Source organism: Monodon monoceros, unplaced genomic scaffold (genome assembly GCF_005190385.1).
Source record: "Monodon monoceros isolate NGI ecotype Baffin Bay Population unplaced genomic scaffold, NGI_Narwhal_1 Super_Scaffold_10, whole genome shotgun sequence".
Classification (NCBI taxonomy): domain Eukaryota; kingdom Metazoa; phylum Chordata; class Mammalia; order Artiodactyla; family Monodontidae; genus Monodon; species Monodon monoceros.
This window is the reverse complement of record NW_021703766.1, coordinates 26,398,995-26,417,864: the sequence shown is the minus strand read 5'-3', so window position 1 is coordinate 26,417,864 and position 18,870 is coordinate 26,398,995. Positions and strand designations below refer to the sequence as shown.

Below are 18,870 nucleotides of genomic sequence, written 5' to 3'. Positions count from 1 at the left end.
GGATGTGGGCTGGTCACTGACAATCATCTCACACCCAGTTCACATCACTTTTTTTACTTTACATGCACTGTTTGTTTATATTACCTACTTGACTCCTCTAGACACCCAAAGTTGCCACCTCCCCTCCCCATCTCCTCATCACTGCCTCTATCCACAGGATCTTTTGAGGCACTCCATTTACTTGTCTACCAAGGTCCAAAGGATTGTACCAACATTTTCAGCGTTGTTGGACTGGACATGAGGAATGACACGACAAAGATGTGGCTTTGGTTTACATTCGAAACAGCTAAAACGTCTCTTGGCTTATGGTCATCTGGACACAATTCCAGATTCCAGGGATATATACCCACTCCTAACCTTTCATCCCATTAAAGAAAAAAGATAACATGGTAAGTGGCGGTTGGGTCTACAGTAACTTTATTGTAACAGAGAGACCAGGCTGCAACAAGTCTACATGATTAGAGCAAACGGTGGTTATCCTTCCAAAGGGTGAAGTCTGAGCCCAGCTGGCAGCACACAAAAGTTAAAATCAAAGCCCAGAACATCCTCTTTCCCGATTCTACCCTGCATTGCCTGACTCATGATATGAAATGAGTGACTGCACAACCATACTGAACAAAGCTACGAGGTCCAACTGGGCAGAGGCAACATCCCTACAGGAGATAACAGTCATTGAAGGGGATGCTGAAATAAAGTGCAGTTACCTACTCTTCGCTATTCTTTGCCAAGAAAAGCGAGGGTATGGGATGAGCAGTAAATAATGTTCTTCATTCTTCAAATAAGTAAATCCTATGGGATGGGACTGATGGTCAGTCAAGGAGTAGAACAGGATGAAAATCTAGGCTAGTTATAGATCTTTGTGCCTAAGGAAAAGAACAGCAGTGAGTAAGGAGAAGAGGAACATTAAAATGCCTGCAAGTACTAAAAAGGAGAGCCTTATTTTTTTTTTTCTTAAATAAGACGGGAAATTGCATCTTTTCTTTGCTGCAGCAGTAGCAGACTCGCTGTAAAACATGATTTCTGTCATACGGTTTGTTGATAAGTTTGCTCAATCATGGGAGGACAAACATGAGGCTGACTGTTAATGTTAGAACTAGGTCTTTTCACAAAGCCTCTAACAGGTGCTATTTTCACGCTGGTTTTACAGAGGAACCCGCAACACCAAAAGGTGCTTCTGTTAAAGCTTCTGAAATATTGCAATGGTGTGATTGACAGGTATTTTTTGGGCTTATATCTTTCTTGTACATGTAAACTCTGTTGGAAAAACTGGAGATAAAAGGATGAGTGAGAGTTTGGTTTACAGCCACAAAGTTCCCAACACCAGCCACAGGTGCCTCCGCCCTATTTCACTGCACATTCTTTTCTGAGAAACACATTCAATCGCTGAGTTTTAAAGTACTGTGGTTGAAAAAAATGATCCGCTCACCACCATCCACTCTCCCTCTTCCTCCATGTGAATCTCACAATAGCAGAGGCTGAAGACAGGAAGGTTGTCTCTGTTCCCTCTGACCAGGGGAATTACTTGGTGACCTGGTGAATGGCATGAGCAAGGTAGCCCACGTTGCCCGAGGTGACCCCTGCCACAGAGATACGGCCATCCTTTGTCATGTAGATGGAGAACTCCTTGGTCAGCCGCTCCACCTGCAGAGAGAAGAGTGTGTGGGCACTTCCTGGTCAGGGGGGTCTCCCCAGCCCTGGCATGGCACAATTAGCCAACAGTTAGGACAGGAAAATATACAGAAGGTCTGTTTTCTCACTTAAACCCTATTCCCAGAATTTGGTATGCTAGCTTAGAATGAAAGAAGAATAAAAAGCTATTTTAAAGTAGGATGTTGAATTCTGAAGTGTGACCAGGTGAAAAAAATCTTATATATATATATTCAGCCTTTGTAGAAAAATTGATCCAGAATCCAGCTATGGAACAGCTACTCTTCCTATCAATATTCAGGCTCCTGCTTGTTCTAAAATCTTTCTGAGAAACAGCAGTGTTTATAAAAATGATCAAAACAAGCTCTGTTTTTCAGAAGTTTGCAACCTCATAGAGGATACAGACAGGTAAACGACCAACAAAGAATAAAACGAAATGAAAGCTTCATATTTCTTTTACCTATGAATGAAGCTTCAAAATGACTGTTTTTAGAGTAATCCTAAATGGATAGGTGACCTGAGGAATTTTGGTTTGCAAGGACTGACCAACTGGTCTGCTGCGGAGAAATCGGAGTCCACTCACCTGTTCAGGCTTTAGGCCTGTGAAACAAAACATGCCAATCTGGTCAACGATGTGCTGCCAGTTGTGGGAGGAGCCCTCCTTCTTGAGGTTGGAGACCAGCTGAGTCCGCATGCTAATGATGCGGTCGGCCATGCCCTTTACTTCTTGTAACCTGGAAAAAACCCCCAAGATGGAGCTCAATTCTGGCCAAGCACTAACAGATAAGCCAGTTCCCGGCATTTTTACCTCCCTTGAGTACTGCTCTAGCGTGCCTCAATTCTCTGTTTTTGACCGAGTCCTGTGCTGTCACTGGTCTCAGAAGAAAGCTATTTTACAGCATCCTGCTTTCTATCAGAACACCATTTTGATCAGGCAACTAAAATAGCTGACATAATTGAGTTATTAAGAAAAATGAATGCGGAGTGCCTTTCTATTTACTAGATGGATACTGCCCAATTCATGAATTATTTAATAAAGCCAATTAGATGTTCAATTTAAAAAAAAAGAAAAATGAATGACTAAATCACTCTAAAACATAGGAGGACTAAGGCTCTCCATCCCTTACTCAAGGGGCAAAAGCTGCAAATTAAACAGTAAAATATAACCTTATTCTTTAACATGGATGGAAGAAACATTGCTGCCTTCACAATTAAAGACAGTGTGCTGTGAACCTACCATGTGCCCAGCCATGTGCTAGGTGCTGAGGAGAAAGGGAGGACTGAGACCCGGCCCCTCCCTTTAAAAGCTTACCATTGTGGCTGGGAGCAAACCTGCAAACAACTGACCATGGAACAAGGTGGGATAAGAATAGACAGAACTGTGCTGTGTTAAGAGAGGCCCTGAGAAGAGAGGGTGAATTCTATCTGGGGGAGCACAGAAGGCAGTCCTCTGACTGTGCATGCTTGCTGGATTCAGGACACAGTCTTCCCCTTCCTCAGAATCTACCCTTTCATTCATTCTGTTCCTATGGAGCTATGGGAAATTCTTGTTGGCTCTCACTAACTAGATGACTGTAAATAATTTATCTCATTGTTCTTACGTGTTCACTTTTCAAACCATCTCTCCACCATGATGTCATGCAGAGGTAGAACAGAGGTTACATACTGCCAATGAAAGGCCAAATAAGAGTCTTCATCATGTCTTATTTGACCCAGTTAAACATTCTTAGATTTGGTACATGCACATAAAGACGTGGATTTGTAGCCTCTCTTGAAAAACAAGAAGCTGGCAACACTGCAGCAGCCTTGTGATTACCGGCTGGAGCCCCCAGCCCCACTAAGGATGGCATATGGTTTTAAATTTCCTGTAGTCCTATCCATCCAGCTTCATTCACTTTGAGGCCTGGGCCCTAAAGGCACTGAGTACATGACCATGGCTAGATACAGGGCCACCTTAGCAACCACTGCCCCCCCCGCCCCCTCCTGACCCCATGCTCCTTGTTGTCCACAGAATGAAGTTCTGACTTCTCACAATATCAAGGTGCTACACGACCTGCTCCCACCTTCCCAGCTTTGCTGCCTTCTCCACCCTCCTTACACTCAGTGTTTCTGCTACAAAACCCACTTGGTTTGAAGCACACCCTGCACGATGCACATCACGTGCCTGTGCTGATCCTCACGCACATCTTTCCCCTTCCTTCCTTTCCTTTCCTTTCCTCTGCCTTTTCTCTTCAAGGCAGAGCTCAAATGCTGCTGTCTGATCACTTCCTCCCGCATTCCCCACTAATCAATAGTTCTTCCTTTACTCAGCATTTATTCCATCTGTCTTGTAGCAATACTATACGTGTATCTCTCTCACTAGATTATAAACTCCCCAAGGGAAGAGATATCTTAGTCACCTAGCACAGTATCTCTGTCATCTCTGTACACTACAGACTTCAAATAAGTATTGAAATGAACACATTAAAAAAATAAACATCTTGATAACCATTAAGGACCATGGAAATATTTTTAAAAACCACTTAAAAATATTAAGAAAAAAAGCTTAGAATAATTCTTAGTGACAAAAACAAAACCAACCCTACACACACATATATAACACATTTACACATACATATGATACATGGACATACTATTCATGTTACAACTATGAATAATGACAGGCAAAGAAAAAAAATCTGGCTTATAGTGACTTGCCCAAACTTTCTGAAATGTACTCACACATTAATTTTATAACAGATCTAATTTAAAAAGTAGTTGATTTTTTGGTAAGCCTTGCATAGATCTGTTGTACTGAAAAGAAATATCCTGAACCAGACTCTATTTACTTCAATGTTCAGAGGATTAATCTAAGGTAGAAAAAACAGTTGTTCCATGATGACCAGGTGAGCTGTGGAAGAAGTTTCTCACAGACTTAGCTTTTCTATCCAATTAGCTGCTTAGGGGTCTACACCCTCGGTTAATCAGCTACACAGGATAAACTCTTATGTAACAAATCACACCTTCCATGACTCCAAATTATACATAGCAGGGGTTGGCAAGCTTTCTCTAAAGGGCTAAATCGTACATATGTTAGGTTTTGTGAGCTGCAGACTCTGTCACAACTGCTGAACTCTGCTGTTGTGACATGAAAGCATCCATACACAATTCATCAAGAAATGGGGGCAGCCTAGATTTGACCTGCAGAACATAGTGTGCCAACCCCTAATCTAGACCAATGTTTTCTCTTACAGGGAACAACCAACTTATTTGTTTGAAAGTGCTGACAAAATGTACACTCCTCTCTCCTTCCTCCCCTTCCACATATGGAAGCTGAGTGACACTGCATGTCCCTATAAGCCAAGTATAAAGGAGCTCTGAAGGATCAGTGGTGGGAAGGGAGACGGCTGGGGAATGGCAAAGCGCCTTTACCATTGTTTCCGCAAATCCGGGCTGGTCAGAATGGTGGAGGCAATCCGGGCACCATTGAGAGGAGGGTTGGAATACATGGGACGGATCAGGATCTTCAACTGTGATTCTACCCTCCTGGCTTCATCAGCATCTTTGCAGACCACAGTGAAGGCTCCAACACGCTCACCTGAAAAGAATAAATGGATCTTGTCTTATGGTTCTCCTATCTAAAATACTAAAGGCAGTCATGATTCCATTCGCTATGTGTTATCTGTTTCCATGAGAAGCACAAAATAACGCTTTGTTATAAATAAGAAGTTTTCAACAACCAGCATGGTGAATCTACAACAGAAAGTTGGAGTACTACAGAGTGGTCACAGGTCTCTCTTCATTGTATCTATCTTCCTGGCTCACAGAGCAGTCGCTTTTTGTTTAGAGAAGCCGTGATAGGTTTCTTTGCTGGAGGAATTCAGGGACACTGAATAAGATATGGCTTAGAGCAGTAAAACCCACTTTACCCGTCTTTCCTCTCTGGGTAAGAGGGACACGGACAACACACGCACACGCACACCCCACCCCTTCCAAGACTCTACACCTTTGTGGCACCCTCTCCCACCACTTCTTCAGTCTCAACAGAACACATATCACCCTAGGTCCTTTAGCTTACCGTATAAGCCCATGTTCTTGGCATAGGACTGGCAGAGACAGACATTAATGCCCTGTTCGATGAAATGGCGCACAGCCCAAGCATCCTTGTTACCATCGCCACTGGCAAACCCTTGGTAGGCCATGTCAAAGAATGCAAAAAGATTGTTTTTCTGGAAAGGAAAGAAAAGATGACCAAAGCTTTAGGCAGTTCTTCTCAAGATGCCCCAGATGGTTACCTGTGCTTATTGGGACCATGCCTGCTTCACTCAGACAAAGTCAACAGTTTTCTCCCCAGGTGGCAGTTTGGAGATGTTTAATTTTCCTAGAGTTAATATATCAATATATATAGTTTTTTGTTCAATACTTTGGTGGATATGGGCCTTCAAGAAGACATTAAGAAAAGATAATCTTAATCCAACCTGGACAGAATGCTGTCTGGTCAAACAGGAAGCACGGCATGTGTGATCTTAGTTCCCTGACCAGGGATCGAACCCACGCCCCCTGTATTGGAAGCATGGAGTCTTAACCAGTGCACCACCAGGGAAGTCCAAACAGGAAGCTCTTCTAAGGCCCACAGTGGACTGGGTAGTTATTTTGGTCCAGCCAACACAGGACGAGCCTCAGCCTTTCCTGGGGCTAATGAGACTCTGGCAGGCCATCTTATTCCCAGGGTTCAGGGGACAGCCTCACTATAACCATCTCATTTTGAAAGTGCTCTCTGAATGCTGTTTCTCTGTCCCACTCTGTTCGCAGCTTAGGTTTGACAGAACATAAAGAAAGGGAAACCGAAAGGAATGAGAATGGGGACACGAGCCAACAGGAATATCTTCCTCCTTGGGAATTTTGACTAGTGCCTTCTCTCACAGAAGAATAAGAATCACTGTGAATAATTAACGGCAATGCCAAGGAGAGTGGAAAAGACAGGAGGGGATGTGAAAAAGAGGATAAAAGGATGAACAAGGAGCCACTGACCAGGGCAAGTGTAGGCACCAACAGCAGATATCCTGGGGCCAGGGGATACCGACTGTGCAGACTAGCCAGCGACAAGTTTTATCAGAATTCTATACATCTTGGCTGAGGAGCAAAAATTATTTTCAAACTGCTCATGTATCATCAATTACAGAACTGCTAATTATGCAAACAAGGAGTTCTTTCCTGGCAACTACACAATGCGTGGAGCCTCGAGGTTAATTCTCACTGTTAAGACTTCGCCAGGTGAAGCATCCAAGGCTAGTTACTAAACACAGAACAGTCACCGGTCAGTTCACCTGCCTCACCTTCATCACTGCAGCCATTTCCTTCCACTGTTCAGGACGAGGGTCCACTCCCGTGGGGTTGTGGGCACAGGCGTGCAGGAGAATAACACTCTGTGCTGGTATTTTCTAAAGAGAACAACAACCAAGAGATTACTTTGCAGCTTTAAAGGAGATCATTTACCTGAAATGCCATAGGGTCACCATTATTTGATAAGTAACAAAAATAACATGAGGTCTGGGAATTAGCTCATCCTGGTATTTTTGGGTTTTTTTTTGGCCGCTCCGTGCGGCATGCAGGATCATAGTTCCCCGACCAGGGATTGAACCCGTGTCCCCTGCAGTGGAAGCATGGAGTCTTAACCACTGGACCACCACCAGGGAAGTCCCTCATCCCAGTGTTTTAAGTTGGATATTGAGACCTAAGTGGGAGACATCAAATCTCCACAGGGAGGTTTATTCCTTGTTCCTTCCCCGTCCTGCCCTGAAAGCCACACTTACTGAAATGTCCTCAATAGCGCCTGTGAAGTCAAAGCCACACGTCTTGGGGTCGTAGTATCGATAACTATGTAGCTGCATGCCAGCGTCCCTGAAGATGGGCGTATGATTTCCCCAGGATGGTTTGGGCAGAAAGACATCTCGGCTGAACTTAAAAAATCTTTGCTAAAAGATGGAATGAAAGGGAATGGAAAAATGAAGAAAGGAGAGGCAAAAACAACAACAAAAAAGTTGATATATTTAACTGAGAAGACATTTTTCTCTACTGAAAGTTGGCTTCTCTCTAAGGTTGAGAGGCAGTGATGACTCAGCAGCGAGACTGCCTGGGTTGGAATCAGGCTGCAACAATTACACTGGCTATGTAGCCAAGGACCTGTCTGGGCCTCACTTTCTTCCTCTGTAAAATGGCATTAACTAAATCTCCCTCAGAAAGATTAAACAAGTTAAGATATAAAAGCTCCTAGTTACAGTAGGTGCTCAATAAATTGTACTTATTATTATAATTATCTCTTCCTTATAATTTCTTCTAAGTACTTCCATTCCCCCCTCTCCTCCCAACTCCATTTATTAGAGAACCGGAAATCTTCCAGCTTTGTGGAAAGAGGAAATCTACTTCTGCGTCAGAAGTCAAACACATATGCAAAAGGGAACCCCATCATCCCCAGCTTACAGACTGTCTTACAGAAGGAGTTTCCAGACTCACCAGAAAATTGGCTCCAATCCTTAAGGCCCCGGTTCCAGAAATGGTCTGCACGGTGATATACTGAAGGAGAGACACCCCTGGTCAGTGAGGTGCAGCACTCTCTCTACGGGCCCACGACTTAACAAACCTAAGCTCAAGCCCACAGGGAGGCACCGTATGGTCAGTACCCTTCTTTCTTCAGAAGATGAAGACACCCTTCCAAATGAATATTTAGAAACAAGAGAACAGTACTACTGTTTCATTCCATTTTCTAAGAGAGAGCAACTCTCCTTACAGGTTCTCAAAAGAGTTGGCTCTTCAGTTTCTAACACCTGTGCTGATGTGGAAGCTAATTCCTTATGGCCTGCCCTGAAAGTTGTTAGTATCATACTGTGTTATATGAGAAACTTTCAGCCCCCACGAGATATGAAAATGAGTGATTTATACAGAGAAAAAAAGACACGATGAACAGTCACTACATTAAAATATTATTCTAGACTTGTATGAAATTGAATGACTCTCTGAACATCAAAAAGCAAGTCATCTTAAAAAGTCAACAAGTGGGCTTCCCTGGTGGCGCAGTGGTTGGGAGTCTGCCTGCCGGGGACATGGGTTCGTGCCCCGGTCCGGGAAGATCCCACATGCCGCGGAGCGGCTGGGCCTGTGAGCCATGGCCGCTGAGCCTGCGCGTCCGGAGCCTGTGCTCCGCAACGGGAGAGGCCACAACAGTGAGAGGCCCGCGTACCACAAAAAAAAAAAAAAAAAAAAAAAAGTCAACAAGTATATTAGAATAACATTATTACATGAGTAATATTCTATGAGTTTTCATAATCTGAAAATACTTTTTGGGTAACAGGGAGATGGCATGAGGCAAATCTTCAAATTGGTCAACTTTAGGGGATGAGTAAGAAACTACAGTAGGGTTTTTTTGTTTTTGTTTTTGTTTTTAGGCACCATAGAAGTACAAGGCTCTATAAAACATAAATCTACTTTCTAGACTGGGAGGCAATGGATTAAATGGCAGGGGGGGAACCCTACTAACAAACTCTTTAGTAAACAAAGTTTGCCTGTGCAAACTTTGGCATGTTAGAAATAAAAACCTAACTGTAAATCTGATAATAAGAATCAGAAAGGCATAGCAATTTATAAAAGAGAAGCTGATGTGATTTTAAGATAGGCCAGTCTTACACTTAGGTTACAATTCGCTAGATGATACACAGACTAAGCAAAAATTACAGAAAAATACAGATGTTTTAATGAGAGGTTAACAGGTGGTTGATTATATGGATAGCAATCAAACTATATTTTGTCCATGACTTAGGATCATTACTACATTACCCTGGGGTCGAGGTTTATCCAGAAAAATAAATATTTAAACACACAAATCTATTAAAAAAACACATTTGTTTCAAAAGCAAGGAAACTATAATGCACATGAGACCACATGTCAGGCTGGCTGGCTGCATCCCACCTGCATGATGTGAGTCTTCTACTACAAGTGCTGGGCCTGTGTTTACTCTGTGGGTGCATACAAGAATCTGTTTGTAAAAAGCTTATGTTCAGGGACCTTTAGGGACCTCTTTCTTCCACAGTAAGAGGGCCCCCAGGGAGCTGGAGGGAGGAGACACCTAGGAACCACTTGTGCTTCACCTCTTGGCTGCAGTGATGCTCTCTGCCCTCTGAGAGGAGGGAGACAGCACGGAGGGAGCATGGTCTGCTCTCTCAACATCCAAGCTGGCTGTGAAGTGGGTGGCAGAGGACTGCCAGGCTTGTCCTGGCCCTGACAGTCACCCCGTGGCTTGTTTTCTGCCTGTTTCCTCTACCTAAGCTGGCAGCTTGGGACATGAGGGTGGGGCCTAATTATAGGCCTTAAAACTTGACATAGTTTGGCATTCCTCAAAGCCATTCAGTGTAAAATGAACATAAGCACACACAGAGACTAACAGCAAAAACTGTCAAATCTTAAGTCAAATCACTACATTTTTAGGATTACTACTACATTTTTGGAATTGGTATTATATGAAATCTTTTATTGAATTAGTGGCAATTTACTACCTAAAGAAGAGATATTAGTCATCGTGCGGCTACCTCAAAACAATCATCACACACAAAGTGGTGTATCTTTTCTTATTTAAATTATTTCATATTTGTTTAAACTGCTAAATTTAAAAAGAGACCCGTATGATGCCAGAGTCTGTTCTCCTTACCCGGCCACTTTTCAACACTTCGTTGCTCTCACCCAGGGCTAGTTCTGCAGATGCCTTACAAAATTCAGCCAGTCCCCCAATGGGCAGGTATTCTTTGTCCAAACTTCTTGCAGCAATCTGGGCCTCTGCCTATACAAAAGAAAATGCATCCATTTAGTTTCTTCTCCTTACCTGGAATTACCATGAATAATATCTAATGTTTTATAAGTTAAATTTTGGAAGTAAAGCCTTTTAAAAAAATTTGGAGATATTGTTCAAGAAGAAGGGTAAGTAGAATATATCTTATATTACGGAACAGGAATATTAAATTTTTATCATATTTTACTTTATTTTTAGAAGTTAGGCTTTTTAAAAATTTTTATTTATTTATTTTTGGCTGCATTGGGTCTTCATTGCTGTGCGCGGGCTTTCTCTAGTTGCGGAGAGCAGGGAGCGCAGGCTCAGTAGTTGTGGTGCACGGGCTTAGTCGCTCTGTGGCATGTGGGATCTTCCCGGACCAGGGCTTGAACCTGTGTCCCCTGTACTGGCAGGCAGATTCTCAACCACTGCGCCACCAGGGAAGCCCATTAAGTTAGGTTTTATGTGAATGGGTAGGTATATGGTGTCTCTTGGTTTTAAAAAAATGGCATTCTTGGGATGCACAAGAACAAGGTTTAAGAGCAACACTTAAAATAGATATAAGATGATAAAACCAAAACAAATACATAAAGAAGTATTTCAAGGTATATACCAGTCTAAGAACTTCAAAAGGTTAATAGTAATAGTCACATATCTTCATGCTTTGGAGTCAGAGGCCTGGCTGTCCCTTACTAGCTGTGTGACCCTGGGTGATTTATTAACCTCCCTGAACCTCAGTTTGCTCACCTGTTGAATGGGGGGACAGCTGTTTCTACACCTCATACGACTGAGGTGAAGAGTTAAGAGGTAATGTACAAAAGTGTGTGGTGGTGTTCCAGCTTGTATCAATAGCTAACACATGCTGAATACTTTAAACTGATTTACTGAGAAAAGCAATCCCTGCATGACCTGAGACCCAGTAGCCAGCAGTTTTTTGTGAGTCTTCTCATCACAACCATTTCTTGAGTCCTTTTTTCTACTCAGAGAATTAGAGAGAGGACACCTAATCCACACTCCCATACACTCAGAAATTTCTTCTTTCAGTGGTTCATTCAGCCCATGCTCTGTTACTACAGTGGCTCAAGAGGGCCTGAGCCAGCCTACTGCAGCTCAGATGATCACAGGGTTCTTTATTCCCACCCCAAAGTATGCTTCTGTAACTTCCATTCAGGATGCCTAGTTCTGCTATATGTAGGAACAACACGTCACTACCCCATGTTTGGAAGTGACAAAGCAGCACATATTTCATCAGAGGAGGTGCAGATAGAAAGGAAACACATACTTTCTTTTAAAAAATTGTTCTGGGACTTCCCTGGTGGCGCAGTGGTTAAGAGTCCGCCTGCCAGTGCAGGAGACACAGATTCGAGCCCTGGTCCTGGAAGATCCCACATGCTGCAGGATGTGCAACTAAGCCCGTGCGCCACAACTACTGAGCCTGTGCTCTAGAGCCCGCGAGCCACAGCTGCTGAGCCCATGCACCCTAGAGCCTGAGCTCCGCAACAAGAGAAGCCACTGCAATGAGAAGCTCATGCACTGCAACAAAGAGTAGCCCCCGCTTGCTGCAACTAAAGAAAAGCCCACACGCAAAGAAATTAAGACCCAACGCAGCCAAAACAAAACAAAAAACTGTTCTAAGGAAATTAGTTACGTTATTTAGAGTTGTGATAACCAATAGAAAGACTACTAATAAAAATACGACAAAATAAAGAAAATTATTCTATAGTTCAATAGGAAGAAAGGACAGAACACGCCTGGGTAGGAGGGTTTTATTAAGGCAATCAAAATGAGAGAAATGGAAAATAACAATGGTAACCCTCATCCACAAAGGGCTATTCCTATCACCAAGAGACAATGTTTAAATGCTTGGTCCTTTTGTGCATCCTCAGGATAAAACATGACACTCTGCCTGTTTTACAGATAATCATAGAAGTTCAATCTTGGAAAAGACCATATAGTTCCAACCTCTCACTTTTATAGCCAAGGAGACTACAGCCCAGACAACCTATGTGATTCAAGCAGTATCAGAACTAGAACCCAGGTCTCCTGACTCCCAGTCCAGGAGTCTTTCTGTCTCTCTTCAGGAGTGCCCTTCAGTTATTCATCCCCATCAAACAGATGTCTGGCAAGCTTACCTTCCGGACACTGGGGAGCACGTAAGGCTTTCCGTTATCATCCCGGTAGGCACCAACTCCCAGATTCATCTTTTTGCTGTTGGTGTCTCTCTTAAAGGCTTCTGTGACTCCCAGGATGGGATCTGGGGGCCCCATCTCCACATGAGCCCACCAGGAGCTGAAATGGGAAATATAAGGCATCAGTCACAGCAACTAGATTTCCATGGCCAAAGACGTCTTGGATCTGCCAAAAATCCATTTCAACAAATGTTTGCCTGTCTACCATGCACATGATATAGCAATAGACACCAATAATCCAACAATGCATAAGACTTCAAAGCACCTTGCAGAAGAGTGGAGGCCAATAATATTAATACAAATGCTGTGAGAAGCAAAAGGTAGGGGCACCCGAATCATCCTGGGGAGGACAGGGTGCATGTGTACACTTTCAAAGCAGTCCAAACCTGACCTGGATTCCCAGGCAAAGGATATTTCAAGTAATTTGGCAGTGAGAAGCTGTGAGTGGTAAAAGATGAGACTAGAGAAGTAAGCAAGGACCAATGTAAGGGTGTTCTGTGACATCCAACCAAAGGGATTGCATTTTATCCTGTTCCCAAACTTGTTAAGGGCATCATTTGGAAAGCTTATTAAAATACAGGTTCCTGGGCTCTACTCTGGTAGTGAAAATAAACAGAATCATTTAAGGTTTTTTTTGGAGGGGGGATGGTGATCAGGTAAGAACAGTGACACGAGGAGACTTGCATTTTTAGAGCTCATCTGGTCACAAAGTGGGGTACTGAATGCAGAGAAGGAGGGGAAACGCAGAAGGATCACTGAAAAATCTGGTTCAGCACCCAGCGAGAGAGAGAAAGATGAGGGCTTGAACCAGGATGGGGGGAGTAGAGGTGGAGAGGATGACAGAGAATTGCCAGGTATTTAGAACTGGTTGTAACATCTTACTGATTTCCTCATTACTTATTGAGTTAAAATGCTTAACAATATTCATTATTTTATATTTGTATGAGTCATGATTTTACATTAAAAAAATATCCTTTAAACGAAATCTTGCCATTTGCAGCAATACGGATAGACTTGGAGGGCATTATGCTAAGTGAAATTAAGTCAGAGAGAAAGACAAATATTGTATGATATTACTTATATGTGGAATCTAAAATATACAACAAGCTAATGAATAAAGAAGCAGACCCACAGATACGGGGAACAAACCAGTGGTTACCAGTGGGGATGGGGGAGGGGTGATATAGGGGTGGGGAGTGGCGGGTATAAACTATTGGGTGTGAGATAGGCTCAAGCATGTATCGAACAACACAGGGAATACAGCCAATATTTTGTAATAACTGTAAATGGAAAGTAACCTTTAAAAAATGTATAAAAAATAGGGACTTCCCTCGTGGTCCAGTGGCTACGACTCCACACCCGCAACGCAGGGGGCCCGGGTCTGATCCCTGGTCAGGGAACTAGATCCCACATACTGCAACTAAGAGTTCGCATGCCACAGCTAAAGATCCCGCGCGCAGCAATGAGCATGCAGCAACGAAGATCCCGTGTGCCGCAACTAAGACCCGGCACAGACAAATTAAATAAATAAATAAATATTTTTAAAATGTATAAAAAATGAGAATTAAAAAATAACTTTAAGCTCTCCTGACAAGTTGAAAATTGTCTGTCTCAGTAGCTGTAATTGGTATGTACAGCTAATTCTCTCTTAACAAAGGGTGGATTATTGCATTTTCAGATGTCCCAGGCTTTTACTTCTTTTAATAGCTTGCCCTGTGCAATGTCAGTAGGGCAAACTGCATGGATTCAAATGCTCAGCCACCTACCAGCTGTGTGAGCACAGGCGAATCAATTAACTTCTCTAAGTCTCAATTTTTCTTACCTGTAAAATGGGGGCACAACAGTACCTATCTCTCAGGGTTGTTACAAGGATGAAAGGAGCTATTAAATATAAAACAGTCAAAAACAGAGCCTGATACACAGTGCTTGATGTTAGCTGGTATCACTGTTACTAAATTATTACTACTACACTTTTATTTATAACCACCTTGCCCCTAGTATGAAGACTGGTGAGGCCAAGTATGTAAAAAATTCAAGGAGCATAAGTCATAACTTTATGACCAAATGCAGGTCTTTCCTGCTTTTCAATTATTACTATTTAGTTTTCTCTGGAGTCTCGGAGATGTTATCATTCTTCCTCTTCACTAGCACTACTGCCAGGACTCAAAATCCTTCTCATTCTTTTTTCAGTGTTCTAGGCTGCTTGGTTGTCCCAGTATCTAAGCAATAGTAAGAAACAGATACTACCTCGAAGCAACTTCTGAACTGGGCCTGACAAAAGCTTTCATTATGTCCTACCCATGATTCAGACCCTGAAAACATGTAGCCACCTGCCCACCTATATCACTGTCATTAACTGATGAGTGCAAGGAACACCTTGAATGCCCAATGACATACAGAGAACTTTTAATAAACAATTTTCAATTTTAAAAATATGGTTGTTTCCAGGGCCTTCCATCAACAATGACAGAGCCGCTGCTCCTAAACCACATGGAGAAGGCACCATTCTTATTAAAGGGTGTGAAAAGCACTTATTTGTCAAGTTCTTTAAAAAGTTTATCTAGTAGAGAAATTCTCTCAGAAATCATAGCCTTAAGTCTTCTAGCAGAGAACTGATTGAGAGTGGTATCTTTTAAGAAGGATTCTAAAAAAATTTCAAAACATTAAATCTGAAACAATCTAAATAAAGGAGCAGGAATACTTAATTTGATTAGTCAGTCCTGTATCAGTAATGATGTTTCAGTCCTCTATGCCCTTTATTATTCCATTCCTTCTAAGGGTAAAGATTACGCCCACATTGTAAGAACTCTAATGATTTTAAGGGATAGTACTAGAGGAAACCAAGAGTGTTCCAGGGACAAAATTGATACTGATAACTTGCGGCCTACAAAGCATTCCTATCTATGTACTTTGGACAAAAGCGCAAAGCTTCAGCCATTGAGCAATATTGACCAGCCAACCAAAAGATGTTAGGTACAAAGTATTCAGATAAGCATTTCCAACTCAAATACCTTGCAATTTTTCTGGGAGTCTACCTAGTGCTTTATAGTTTTTAGAATGTTTTCCCTCACATTCTTATTTTAAAATAAGAAGAGAAGTTAATTAACTTGCTCATGATCATAGAGCTAAAAAACGGCAAAGACAATACTACAATTACGATCTTCTTACTGGTTATTGTACCACTACTGAGCACTGCCTTTCTAAAGGGTCTCATGATACTCCTTCAGTTATTTAACTACAAATTAAATAATGAGAATTAAATAATTAAGAATAGGTATTTATAATAAAAATACATTAGCATATTTTCCTTTCTTCACTGACCTGTGACTATGTCTGATTTCATGTTACTATGCTTTTACAGAACAGGTCAGGAAGAAAAGGTTAAAGGTTAGTTCCTTCTGTATAAAAAATGCAGCTATAGGAACACTTGAACTTAGAGAGTTCCATTTAAATGATCCAAGTATGAAAATTAAGTACGTCATAGGATAAATCCTCAGTCCTTCAGAATACCAACTGCCAAGGTTTCATTGTATTAGATGAGCTGTTTTTTTTAAAAAAATAAAAACAAAAAAAACTTCAATTAGTTGTTTAAATGTTTTCCAATTTTACCATTTGGCTTTAGGTAAAGATCATATCCACCGTGGCAGGAGTGGAGATTCTTAACTTCCTTGTTGTCTGAACAGTTAACAGTCATAGTTAGATATGGCATCTGGTTCTATCACTGAATCATGCATCATTGTTAAACGTGAACAGCACCTCCTCAACTGCAGGGGCTCGAATATTTTAAGACTTTTTTGGTACACATTTTGAACCACTCTGGTTCCCCTACGTTTAGACTTTGAACTAAGGTACAATGCTAAAATGTCATATGTTTCCATTGCATTAATTTAAAAATCAAGGTTTAAAATTAAAATACTCAATTTGTTCTACGTCCTGAAATACTATATTATAACAGTGAACAAAGTAGATACAGTCTCTGCTCTCATGGAATTCACATTCTAATGTGGAAAAGACACAAAAGAAAAACAAGTTAGGCTGTCAAAGTGAAAGAGAGACTAAAAGGTAACACCCATAGGGATTTCACCAAGCACTTTGTAAGCAGAGCTGTAGGCCACTCAACCAAATCCATAAAATAGATTATTTTAAGATTACTATTTAAGATTTTAAGATTACTACAATGGTGAAACAGACTTTCACTTGCCCATAATTTTAGGCACTATTTTCTGTTCTCCAAATCTGCTGCATAAACGATAACCCCTCCCTAATTCTAGTCCAGGTAGGCTGCCTTAAAGAGCACACCTTGGGGCTCCCCTGGTGGCGCAGTGGTTGAGAGTCCGCCTGCCGATGCAGGGGACACGGGTCCGTGCCCCGGTCCGGGAGGATCCCACATGCCGCGGAGCGGCTGGGCCCGTGAGCCATGGCCGCTGAGCCTGCGCGTCCGGAGCCTGTGCTCCACAACGGAAGAGGCCACAACAGTGAGAGGCCCGTGTACGGAGAAAAAAAAAAAAAAAAAAAAAGAGCACACCTTGACAGTGGGCCAAGAAGGAACCAAATTAGGTAAAGAAGAAAGTGTGAAAGCCTGGGCAAAACTGTACTGCCAAGAGTGTGGGGCTTTGGTAAGGACAAACTGTTCTGCCGCCTTAAAGACACCGTGCATACATTCAAACGAAAGGCCAAGGCAGGTATGAGAGGTCAAGGCTTTGCTCTTTGGAGTTAAGGTCTGATTGGGGTGGTTTGGAGACTCGGTTCCTGATTAGGCAGTCATTAAGGGCACTCTCCCAAATCGGCTTCTTGTGTGAATTATATAGCCTGGCTTGGCTCTCTCCACTAGGAAGGGATTACTAACTCGTTTAATGCTCTGTAACCTTTTCTCTGCAACACATCACACAGTTTGAAATTACATATTTGGAATTTTTTGAGTGACACCGGTCCCTCCGTCAGGCTTGTTCACCGCTGCATCTAGCATGAGCATCTGGTCCAGTGCCTGGCTGCGATTAGGAAATACTAAACGAAGAGCAGAGCAAGAGGGAGGGGAAGAAAGGCAACTTCCCTACAGCCAGACCTCCTAAGGGATAAAACGGGGGGAAAAGTCACTACACCCCGACTCTTACATCCAAGGGCCAAAGGGCCAGGGGGAGGGGATCACCGGTGACTCAGGAGGCGACACAGGCGGGAGAATGCCGCGCGCCAAGGTCACAGGATGCAGGGAGGAACGCCAAGCCCGAAAGCCAGGGCCCTGAGAACCTTCCTCCCTTGAGCTTTCTTCCCCCGGCACACAAACGGGAGCCAGCCGCCGCCCCTCCAGCCCTGCCACGGCCCAGGGAGACCCCAACAGGTGAGCCCCGCCACCCCCCAGAGCAGCGGGTCAAGGGCTCACGCCCCCCATCCCCCATCCCCGGCCGGCGCCGCAGCCAACTAGCGCGAGGTATTCCCGGCGCCGCAGCCAATCCGCGCGAGGCCGGCTCGGCGCCACAGCCCGGGGGCTCTCCCCTTGCCCCCACCCGCACTGCGCCGAATCTGCGTGTCGTGACCCCTCCACCTTGAATGGGAGTCCGGGTGCCGTAGAGGGCCACACTTCCTAAGCCAGGGGAACGCCGTTGGCAGGCTCTCCGACAGTCCTAGGGGCATGGGAGGGGTGGGAGGTAGGACCCAAAGGGTCATTGTGAGGCGTGGACGCTGAATCCTCAGCCCCCTGTGAAGCCGAGGGAGTAGCAGAGAAAGTTGGTGTGTGAGGGTGCACGCGTGTGCTTTGAAGGCGGGTTAGATGTTCTGAGGCGTCGGCAGCTCGCAGGCCCGTCGCCCTGGCTCCTTTTCCCCCCGCTTACCTGGCTCTGGCAGAAGCCGCGGCAGCGACGCCTGGGTGGAAGGCGGCGGCGATTCCGGACAGGACGCGGCCGGAGTGCAGCAGGGCCATGGTGGGCGGCGACAGGGCAGTGGGTAGGTGGAGGACGGAGCGGAGATGCCAGCGGGCACGGACGCGGAGGCGCAGGGTCTTGCTGAAGGTAAGGACAGCGACTTCCCCGGGCGAGGCTAGAGCGGCCTCCCGCCAGGCCCCGAGCCACGTCACAGCGCACTCTGGCGGCCGGAGCGGAGCGGCTTGGCTTCCGTGAGGCCTTGGGTCCCGCTGCAGGGGTGTCTGCACCGCCGGCGCCACGTGGTCCCGGAAAACAGTGACAACACAGTTTATTGCCGTTCACAGCGCTCGACACGCTTCCCTCATTTAATGACGACGGACCTGA

General features: G+C 43.9%; 1 protein-coding gene across 1 annotated transcript; it reads right to left on the bottom strand.

Moving 5' to 3' along the window:
- Positions 1 to 918: 918 nt before the first annotated feature.
- GOT2 (glutamic-oxaloacetic transaminase 2) lies at positions 919 to 18,656 on the bottom strand. The gene is made up of 10 exons (XM_029242336.1): positions 18,457 to 18,656; positions 12,575 to 12,731; positions 10,326 to 10,454; positions 8,140 to 8,199; positions 7,440 to 7,601; positions 6,963 to 7,067; positions 5,705 to 5,855; positions 5,059 to 5,224; positions 2,231 to 2,381; positions 919 to 1,641 (listed from the first exon to the last, which is right to left on the bottom strand). The coding sequence occupies exons 1-10, from the start codon at positions 18,543 to 18,545 to the stop codon at positions 1,519 to 1,521; spliced, it is 1,293 nt and encodes a 430-aa protein (XP_029098169.1). The 5' UTR covers positions 18,546 to 18,656; the 3' UTR covers positions 919 to 1,518.
- Positions 18,657 to 18,870: the final 214 nt, after the last annotated feature.